Here is a 10,240-nt window from a genome sequence, read left to right as displayed (position 1 = left end):
AAAAAAAAAAAAAAAAAAAAAAAAAAAAGAAGACATAACCCAATCGTTCTCAAAATAAGAACTGCAGACTATTAGCAACCTCATGAAAGAATGCTGAAAATCACACAGAAGAGAAAAATAAACTAAAATAACCCTGAGATCTCCCCTCTTATCTGGCAAAATGGCAAAGATGACAAAAGATAGGAAGAGTCAACGTTGGAAGGGCTGAGGGAAGACAGGAATAACAACACACTGTTGGTAGAGGTATGAATCAGTTCACCTATGCTGGAAACCAACTCAGAATTTTGCTAAGAAATGATTAAAATTTCCAATACTGTTAACTCAAGAGATCCCACTGCTAGGCACATAGAGCCAAGGAAGTTAAAGTCAGAAAGGTACAATATAGAGCAGAACAGTAGCACTTATTATGTTAGGCAAGAAGTAGGGAGGGAAAAAAAAAAGAGTTACCAATGGCTAAATAAATGGGGTTTCATGAATCCAATGGAATATCATAGCACCATAAGAAATAATGAATATGAAGAAATCCAGAGAAGTATGAGAAGACTTATAAGAAGTGATGCAGAGTGAGGTAAGAGAACCAGACAAATTACATGCACAATGACTACAACAATGTAAACTTAAAGGAAAAAAATTCATGCTGTGTAATTATAATAACCAAGCTTGGTCCCAAAGAAGAGATGAGAAAATATATATCCTTCCCTTTGAGAGGAGAGAGATTATGGATGTAAAATAATGCCCATCATGTCAGACTCAACATGATAATTAGTTTTGTTCAACTAGTTTTTTCTCCTCTTCCTTCTTCGCTTTTTGTTACAAACAATGGCATGTTGATTGGGGGTGAGGGGTTCATGGAGGAGGGGAGGAACAGATATTCAGAAATGAAGATGATGGAAAAACAAAAGACAGCAGTTAAAAAACAACAAAATGGGGGTGAGGGATGGGTAGAGGCAGTCCTCACTGGTGCCACTTTGGTATGCCCTACCCTATGATTCATCCCCATTCTTCTGTTCTAGCCAGGGAGAGGAAAGAGTTAATTAAGACAAAGCTTTACCTTGGATTTGGACTCGGGTTTAGGTGTTCCATCTGCCTTGTTGTTCATTTTGGTGGCTGGCGTTAATTTGACTTCCCCGAGACCCATCATCTCTGGGCTAGCTGCCATCCCTAGAGAATGAGAGAATATTTAAGGCTTACACCAGCTCTGATCCCATGAACCCTTGCAATAAGCAACTAAACCAGGACTTACCTCCTGAATTGTTGGCTATGTTCCCACCCATGGGATAGGGGGGACCCTGAGGGTTGATCATGCCAGCCATACTGTTAAGTCCTTGCCCATAAGGAGGCCCAGTTCCCATCATGCCCCCTTGATTCATATTGGGATAGCCTGGAGGCCTAAAGAGGGAAGGTAGAGACAAGAAAGGTGTGTGTAAATTAGGAACTTCAAGTATGCAGAATTGTTCTTCAGCTTGGCAAGAAGGCAGTATGAGACTACATCATCGAGCGCCTACGTTTGTATGGAAAAAACTAATGGGTCTCAATTAAACAGAATTGTGCAAAGACTGACCTAGATAGTCTTATCTTCTATCTCCCCACATAGGATGCCTGCAAGAGGATTTAGAAGCCCTAAACAGGAAACAGTAGCTCCATTTTAAGATGTCAAGGCGTCAGAACCAGGCTCATTGAAGGCCAGTAGCTCCCCTATGTCTTTCACCTGTTTTTTGCTACATCTTATCCTGAGTTTTCCTCTCCCCTGCCCTGGCTTCTTTTCCCATTAAAGGTCCTGTCTGGCTGAAGATCTAGCCTAATGACTTGAAAATTGAGGTCACTGTGATGCCAACTGGCCCTGTCTTTGTTTCTTTGGGCCAGTAATGCCGCCCCCCTTTCCCACCCCATTGACCTGTCATGGAGACTGCATTTCTAGGACTTCGACTGCTCTGGGTATCTTTCTACCAAATCTACTCTTTACCAGTTACAACTTATCCTCCCTTGAGGAAAAAATAATCCTCCTTCTCCCACTTCTTCTGTAGTCCATCCAAAACTTGACAGCTTAAGATTCATTTAAAGTCTCAGGTACCACCAATGATGCTGGGCTAGCTGCCTAAGGGTCAAAGGCCAAAGTCAAGTTATGACCACTGGACTCAGTCCTGTGAAGCCACTGCCATTTCCACCAATGGTCAGGGAAGAAGACCAAAGAGCTGGACTTTGTAGCCATTAAACTCACTCAAGCCTCACAGACAACAGCCAAGGGATTCAGACACACATTAGAGTCCACTGGCTCTTTGTCAGCCCTGGCAACCCGCACTGGCCTCTCGGCCACCCATGCAAGGCTGTGCCTGAAGAAGAAATTTAGCGACGAGCAGGACCATAAAACTTGTTGAGAAACTGATAGCCACCATTCCTCTTAATGTTCTAGCTGCCTAATTGGCAGTTAAATTCAAGAATAGCAAAAAATAATTCAAATTCACTCAAACTTTATCATCACATCACCGGCAGAGAGCAAAAAGTAGATTGAAAACTAATCTCTCAACCCTACCCGCTATGAAAGACAGTCTTAAAGATTTGTTAAATAGATGACAGAAAATGAGGAACACCCTTCTCTCTAGAGGGCATTTAGAAAAGGGACACCCATTCATGAGGGGCATCCCAATGTATGTCTAAGGAACTTAGGTCCACTTTAGTCTGATATTTCCTTTCCTGGGCACCTACACTGATCATCAAATCCTAAGTTTCAAACCTTATTCTAAGAATTAGAGGTAGTATAGAATAGTGGAGACAGAGCAGGCCTGGGTTCAAGTCCTGCCTCACACACATAGATGGCTGTGTCACAGAACCTCACTGTGCTCTAGCCGATTCCCTAAGATTCCAAATCACAGAGAAGGGGCCATTCTGTACTGGAAAGAGTTTCTATCCCCTGGAGTCCCTTATCATAATAAAGCCATAGGTGCAGTCCCTTTCCCCTCTCTTAAGGATAGGTGAAATCCAAAGGCAAGCCCCATGTCATACCTGTTTTGGATGGAGTTGGCAGCAACATGCATGGCAACAGCGGTTTCTTGTGCTTTCCGGTTCATGCCCCCAGGTGGGGGGCACATCCCCGACCCAACCTGAGGCGGCATGTTGGCCATGTTGGGACCATAAGGCCGACTGCCCATGGAGGCATGACTCATCCTTCCCGGAGGGAGGCCGCTGTAGGGTGGCATGCCGGTCTGGCCATGCATCTGAGCCCCAGCCCCCATGGGGTTCATGCTCCCCGCCATCCCTGCACTTGCATAGTTGGCATTGGGCAGGGTGTTATAGTTTGGCTGCCTGGGGTAGCCTCCTGGGAGGAAGACAGAAAGAATGCAGTTATTGGGGGTACAGCTCCCAGCCCTCAAAACTCTGAAGAGCCAAAGGGGAACACATCCATCCTGGGCCACAGTAGCTTCATAGAATCTGGGAGAGACCTCCAGGTCAAAAAACAGCCAACACAGCAGCCCAAGGAGAGGAAAGAAGTGAACCAACTAATCTCAAGTGAAGGGGAGTTGACTGGCCTATAAATCTGGCTTTATTTCCACCCAGGCCTTTCTAATGTTGAAGGAATTCTTTCCTGTTTGGGGCCCCAGAAAGCTTACTTCCAGGTTCCCCATAAAGTACACATCTTTAAGAGCTGGCCTTATTTTCTGATAGATTTTATCCTGCCCCACACACTGTGGGGATTGGGTCACTGTTACTGAACAACCAACTTTCTGACTCAAAGTAAAGAACACTACCCTCTTCTCCAGGACTTAAATGTCATCTCTGGTCCTGACAATGAAATGACTTCCCTCAGAATTCCTTGTTTGTCACAATTATTCCACTGTTCTACCACACTCGAACCTATAGAACTGATTCTCATTTTTTTCTGGGTTATGCATCCCCACTTGGGGGGCAAATCTCCTATTCAACCAAGTCAAGATGAAGGACCCACTGCAGGGTGGTGCCAGTCAGGAAATGTTCTCACCTTGAGGGCCATATTGACCCCCTTGGGGTCCATAGCTTCCCATGGAGTTCTGATAGGAGCCCATGCCTGCATGTATCTGTCCTGAAGACTGACGTGGAGATAAGGCAGAACCGGGCTGAGGGGAGCTGTACTGGGGCATCTGAGGATTTCTCTGCATGTAGCCTATGTGAAAAAGAGATGGTCATTAAAGAAAGAAAACCACAAATGCTGGTGCTCTCCTACTACTCCTGATCACAAGGTACTCATGTCCTCTGGGACTACAACCTAGGTCCCTCACCTCAGGCAGTCCACGGGCCCTAAGTCACTACTAACAAGAGGAGAGGCCTTAGACAGAGGAAATGCAGGCCTGGAGCCTCTGGTGGAGGGTGGGCAAACAACACAGCCAGCCAGCTTGGCTAGGGCAGGGACTGGGCTGTCTAGAGTTAAGCGAGTGCAGTGCAGACAAGCTATCAACAGGGATCCATGGTGAAGAAGTACATGGGGTCTAGGCAGCACTCTGGTTCAGTCATTATCAAAGGCCTAACAAGTGCTATGATCACAGCAAGGAACTGGGGCTCTCTCCAGCTCCACGGCCATTGTACAAATCATTTAGTTTGTCCTACTCCTCAAGCTCCAGATGAGTTCTACAGGTCAGCTTCTCACCTCGATCCTGGGCAATGCTTGACTGGTTCATGGAAGGATGCATGATGCTATCTGACTGGCCACTGGGCGGCCGAGGTGGCATCTGGGTGCCTGCTCCAGAGACAAGAAGAGAAGTTAGCTAAGCATGGGAACCCCAGCTAAGATACAGGTCCAGGGTCAGAGGGGCCAAGTCAAGCCTGGGGAGAAACACTGATGGAACATCCAAACTCCTCAGAGGGCCAAAGGGCCAAGTATTAAATAAGATGTCAATCCAATTCACCATTAGTTCTTTTCTTAGAAACCTCTATGGCTGGCATATTTAGGATACCGTAAATCTTCAAAGTGCCTCTGATCTCCCCGCTCCCCTCACAGCAAAGGTCCAAGCCAGGACTGAGCCCCCTGCCCATACCTGGCACTGCAGCAGGTGAGAGTGGTCCTGAGCGAGACTGAGCAACACTGGCAGGAGAGCCCACCGGGGAGGGTGAAGGCCCTCGGATCCCAGGCAGATGAGGGGAGGTATGAGGAGAGAAAGGAGACTGAGCTGGGTTACTCTGTTCTCCTTGGCTGCTGGAAATCCCTGAAGTGCTCACGCCAGGGCTCAGAGCTCCTTCCGTCCCCATGGGGAGATCATCTATCGAGCCAGACAGATCCTGTAATAAGCACAGACAGACACTGGTCAGGATTGAGGAATCCAGGGCTCTCCGCTTCAATGGCCCCACCCTGCCTCAAGGAGGCAAGACACCGGGTACCTTCATCTGTTTCTTCCCACCCTTGCCTCTGTTCCATGAGGGGCACACATTTCAGCATTTTTAAGGAGAGAGATTCAAAGAAATCATAGACTTTTGGTGACCTTTCTTTCACATGGAAATCAAGACCATCACCTTTAAAATGCCACCAGTTAAGACCAAGAGAAGCACTGTCAGGCTTGGTCCAATGCACATGTGATGCTCCAAGTTAACCCTTATCTGTTGAGGGGTCTCAGTGTATAGGTCACTATGCTTGACTACACAGTGATTGGAGGATCAAAGGGGGGAGGGATTATAATGCATGGAAAAAAGACCCTTAAAGAGAGGGAAGGCTCTAGATTAGAGCACTGTTTCCTTTGTAGACTATATGCTTTCCCCCCCGCCACTCCCAAAAAACACTCTGGCAGGAGGGAGAAAGTGAATAAATTAATTCTTCATTGATTCAACACTAATTTTTTAAATTCCCACTACATATTTGGTTTTGGAGAATATACAAAGCTAAACAAGACACAAGCACTGCCCTCAAGGAGTTTATACTCAGTAGAGGAGATAAAAAATATAGACATGAACTAGAGACATTTAATATAACATTTAATTTGGATGAGTCAACCCCAGAGTTGATAAACAGAAGCTCTAAATCAAGAGTTTTCATCTTGGGCAGCAGTTTAGCAAATCTGTCTTGAGTAAAGATCAGACACTTGTTCACTTTTTTCATCAATTCTAAATCCATCCACCCTCCCACCACAGCACTCCCACCCGCAAACACCTCCTGGGGATTAAGCTTCAAGGAGGTGAGGCTAAGAACACTACCACCAGGAAAGCCTTAAGCGAGGCTACTTTTCAATAGACACAGGCTAGAAACATGCCCTGGAACTGAAACAGTTGAATTCCACAAGACAAAGAGTGAAGGTACAAGAAATTGTTTCAAATTGTTAAGGTCAGTCAACCTCATCTAGGCATCCTCATCTAGCCCCTAAGGCCTAACAACACCTTTGGAGACCAAGGGTCATCTCTCATAAATACTCCTGGAACTTGAAGATTGACCAATAGTCACAAAGTTAGGCAGATATTTGGACAAAGTCTGTTATGTTCTGAGCAAGCCTCTACTGGGATCAGAGCAGGGATACTCCCATCAGTCATGATGAAAATCAACTAGTTACAGAATATTCCATTAGACAAACAATTTCTCAGGGAAAAGGACACAGAATTCACTCTAATGAGATATATGAATAGCGTATGCAAGATTGGAGCACATTAACCATCTTGCATGAGGTCCAAGATGAAGCTAATCAAATGAATTATGGAAAGGCTCCAAGTCCAATCAACCTAGAGCTGGTCATCACTAACTTCCCCACTGCAGACACAGTCCCACCCCACCAAACGAAGAATTATATGAATCTCCAGTCTTTACAGAGGAGAAGAGAAATGAAACGGGGCCTTCCATCTCAGACTTTGCGTCCATCTCATACTGCACATGTCTCCTGCCCAATCTCCACTCAGTAAGAGCAGAGTCTTCCACTCAGTGATTAACATACTCCTACCTGATCGACCATACTTTACACACTCCATTGATTCCATATTCCTGTAGGTAATCATCTAAACCCTAGCCCCCATACCCCACCACCTGATTCCTTATTCTTATAGCCTTTGACCCTCCCACCTCAAAGTGTCAGCCAAATGCTAACCATCCCTTCCACTGTGCCCTCTGGAATGCCTGTTCCATAGGTAACAAACTTCCCTTCATCATAACTCTTTTTGTCTCCCATCCCTTCCATTTTCTAGTAGTCACAGAGGCTGGCTCAGTGCTACTGACACCATCTCCCCGGCCATCCTCCCTAATACTGGCTGCACCTTCCCTCATTCTCACTGGCTCACTGGTTGAGGCAGGAGAGTTTAAATACTCCTTGTTCCCCATTGTCACTTCTGGGTTCTTCACCCACCTCCATTACTCAATAATCTCTCCTCCTTTGAGGTCCATGTATCTTCCACCCAATTAAAATCTTGATAGCTGCTGTCTACAGACCTCCAGGTCACACCCCTTCCTCGATGAATTGGGTACATGGCTCACAATCTTCCCCGCCCCAACTCCTGCCCTCATACTAGGGGACTTTAACGTGTATAGTGATTCTTCCTCAGTCATTCAGTTGCTCAGCCTACTCACTTTCCATGACCTACTACTACCCTACCTCAGCCACACACTAAGATGGTCATACCCTTGATTTTGACATAAACCACAAATGCACCACCTCCATGTTCGAGAATTCTGAAATCTACTTATATATGACTATAATCTACTGGCTTTCCACCTCCCCTTCTACCTTCCTCTCTTTATCCACACTATGATCTCCAATTCCTTTACTTTTCAATTCTCTCCCAAGCCATCACCCCTGCACTAGTCACTCTTTCCTCTTTTCCCCATCTTAACCTCTTAGTGAACCACTTCAACTCTACACTGTCCTCTTCTCTGGAGGTTCAAGCCCCCTTATATTCCCGATTGTACCTGACAACAAACCTTAGCCTTGGATTACTCCGACTATCCAACAACTTCACTGAGTTGAGAAAATCATACATCCTTTCTGACTGGGTCACTACAAATTTGTTACACAACCTCAACTGGGCCCTCACCGCTACTAGGCAGTCCTACTATACCTCCTTTATCAACTCACTATCCCGCTCTCCCTGGTGGCTTCAAACCTTTCCATCCCTCCTCAAACCTCCTATGGCTCCCCCTCCACCCACTCTCTCAGCTGAGAACCTTCTCTGTTATATATCCTGAAAAAATTGAGGCCATCGGCCATCAACTCCCTCCTCCTCTTCTTGTAAGGCTCTCACACCACTCTCTCCTCCTTCACCCTGGCCTCACATGAAAAGGTGGCCCTGGAACGAGCTGAGACTGGTGAGTAAGCCTGAGGTCACAAAAAGGTATTTAGTATGTTTTTTAAAAGGCTTTATTTGGAAAAATAGGAGGCTCAAAGAAGGGTTAGGAGCAGCATTCTGACAGGTTTTTCTCAGTCTCCATCTATCTCATCCTTTTTAAGCATGTGACACTGTTGACCACCACCCTCTCTCTTCCTGCCTGGATACTATCTCCTCTCTAGGTTTTTGGGATTCAGCTCCCTCTCGTTTCTCTTACCTCCTGGGCCTGACTGGTCCTTCTCAGATGCCATTATTTGGACTTTACCCAGGCCATAACCAACAATGGAGACGTGCCCCCAAGGCTCTGACTTGGGCCCTGGCCCTCTTTTTTCCTCTAAACTCTTGCACTTGATCTTATGGATCCCATGGGTTCAATTATCCTCTCAATGAAGATGATTTCCAAATTGATGTGTCCAGTCCTAGTTGCTCTCCTGAACACCAGTCTTCTCGTTGTTGTTCAGTCATTTCAGTCATGTCTGACTCTCTGTGACCCCATTTGGGATTTTCTTGGAAAGGATACTGGAGTGATTTGCCATTTCCTTCGCGAGCTCATTTTACAGATGAGAAAACTGAGGCAAACAGGGTTAAGGGACTTGCCCAGGGTCACACAACTAGTGTGCCTGAGGCTGGATTTGAACTCAGCTCTTCCTGACTCCAGGTCCAGCGGTCTATCCACTGAGCCACCTAGCTGCCCTGAACGCCAGTCTGGCAACATCAAGTGACTTTTCAACATTTTGAAATGATATCCTATTACAAGCACCTCAAACTGAACACAGCCAAAAGGAACTCATTATCTCCTCCTTTCACCCTTCCTCCCCACTCCCCTGTCCCTGTCCCTGACCTTCAATTACCTCTGTTCTGAACATCCCTAATACTGTCAAGAGCACCATCTTACCAGTCACTCAGGTTCAACAATCTTGGTGTCATCCTCAACCGTTCAGTCTCACCACATGCATCTAATCAGTTGCCAAAATCTCCTGATTTCTTTCACTGCCACATTTCTCAAGGGCACCCCTGGTTCAGGGACTGGCAGCACCTCACCCAGATGACTGCGAGTCTTCTAACTGAGAGCCTGGCCTCAGTCTCTCCCATACGATATCCTCCACGCAGCTGCCAAAGTGATTTCTGCAATGCTTTGAGGTGAGCATGTTACCCATTACCGCTGCTCTTAACAATCTGGCCTCTGTCTTTCACACGCTCTATGGTGAACCACAGTGGCATACCTGCCGCCCCATCCCATACAACACTCCCTCTCCTATATTCTCCCCCATGCTTGGAATGCTCTCCCTCCTCCAACTCAGCTCCATGCCTTCGGCAGGAGGCCTTTCTGAATCCCATCCACCTGCTAACGCTTGCCCCTCTAAGAACACCTTCCACCTACTCCATGACTTCTCTGTGCTGATAGAGGGACGTGTCTCCTTCCTTAAAATGCATGCTCCTCAAGAGCAGAGATTTTTGTTGTTTTTTTCTCTGCATCCCCAGAACCAGCTTGGTGCTTGGCCCATAGTAAGCATTTAATACATCAGTGTTTGACTGACTGATTCTTGCACTTTACTAAGCAGTTGAACTGGCCCTCCTTCTGTTTCTCAGACACAACATTCCTCCTATGGCCACCCTTGATGGTGTCCACCACGTCTGGAATGTACTCCCTCCTTGGGCACCTCCACCTCTTGGGAGCCCTACTTTGCTTCACAGCTCAGCTCTGGCACCACCTGCTGCGTGAAGCCCTTCCTGATCCCCTCACATGCTAGCCCCTCTCAAATTACTTTGTATTTCTTTTGTATAGAAGACTAATTTGCAGGTCACATGTCAGTCTGAGGAAGTTCCTCATTGAGAGTCCCTTAGACTGATGGAATTATAGTTCCAAAGAGGGGTGGGGGATGCTTGGGAGGGGGGGGGGCATAAAGGGGAGAAAAACCAAACAATATTTTATATATACATATATCACACACACACACACACACACACACACACACACACACAC

General features: G+C 46.3%; 1 protein-coding gene across 2 annotated transcripts in view; it reads right to left on the bottom strand.

Annotated features, from left to right (window-relative positions):
* ARID1A (AT-rich interaction domain 1A) overlaps positions 1-10,240 on the bottom strand; it is a 90,403-nt gene that overhangs the window by 13,893 nt on the left and 66,270 nt on the right. The window contains exons 5-10 of one of the 2 annotated variants that reach the window (XM_027864824.1): positions 5,004-5,244; positions 4,616-4,705; positions 3,974-4,135; positions 3,001-3,313; positions 1,244-1,389; positions 1,052-1,161 (exon numbers count right to left, since the gene is read on the bottom strand). In XM_027864824.1, the coding sequence (XP_027720625.1) occupies positions 1,052-1,161; positions 1,244-1,389; positions 3,001-3,313; positions 3,974-4,135; positions 4,616-4,705; positions 5,004-5,244 (1,062 nt within the window). Of the gene's footprint in view, positions 1-1,051; positions 1,162-1,243; positions 1,390-3,000; positions 3,314-3,973; positions 4,136-4,615; positions 4,709-5,003; positions 5,245-10,240 lie in introns of both variants that reach the window. The other variant, XM_027864825.1, reaches the window with a different exon arrangement.

This window comes from Vombatus ursinus, unplaced genomic scaffold (assembly GCF_900497805.2).
Source record: "Vombatus ursinus unplaced genomic scaffold, bare-nosed wombat genome assembly UNPS02014777.1, whole genome shotgun sequence".
NCBI lineage: Eukaryota > Metazoa > Chordata > Mammalia > Diprotodontia > Vombatidae > Vombatus > Vombatus ursinus.
This window is presented reverse-complemented; position numbering and strand designations above follow the sequence as displayed.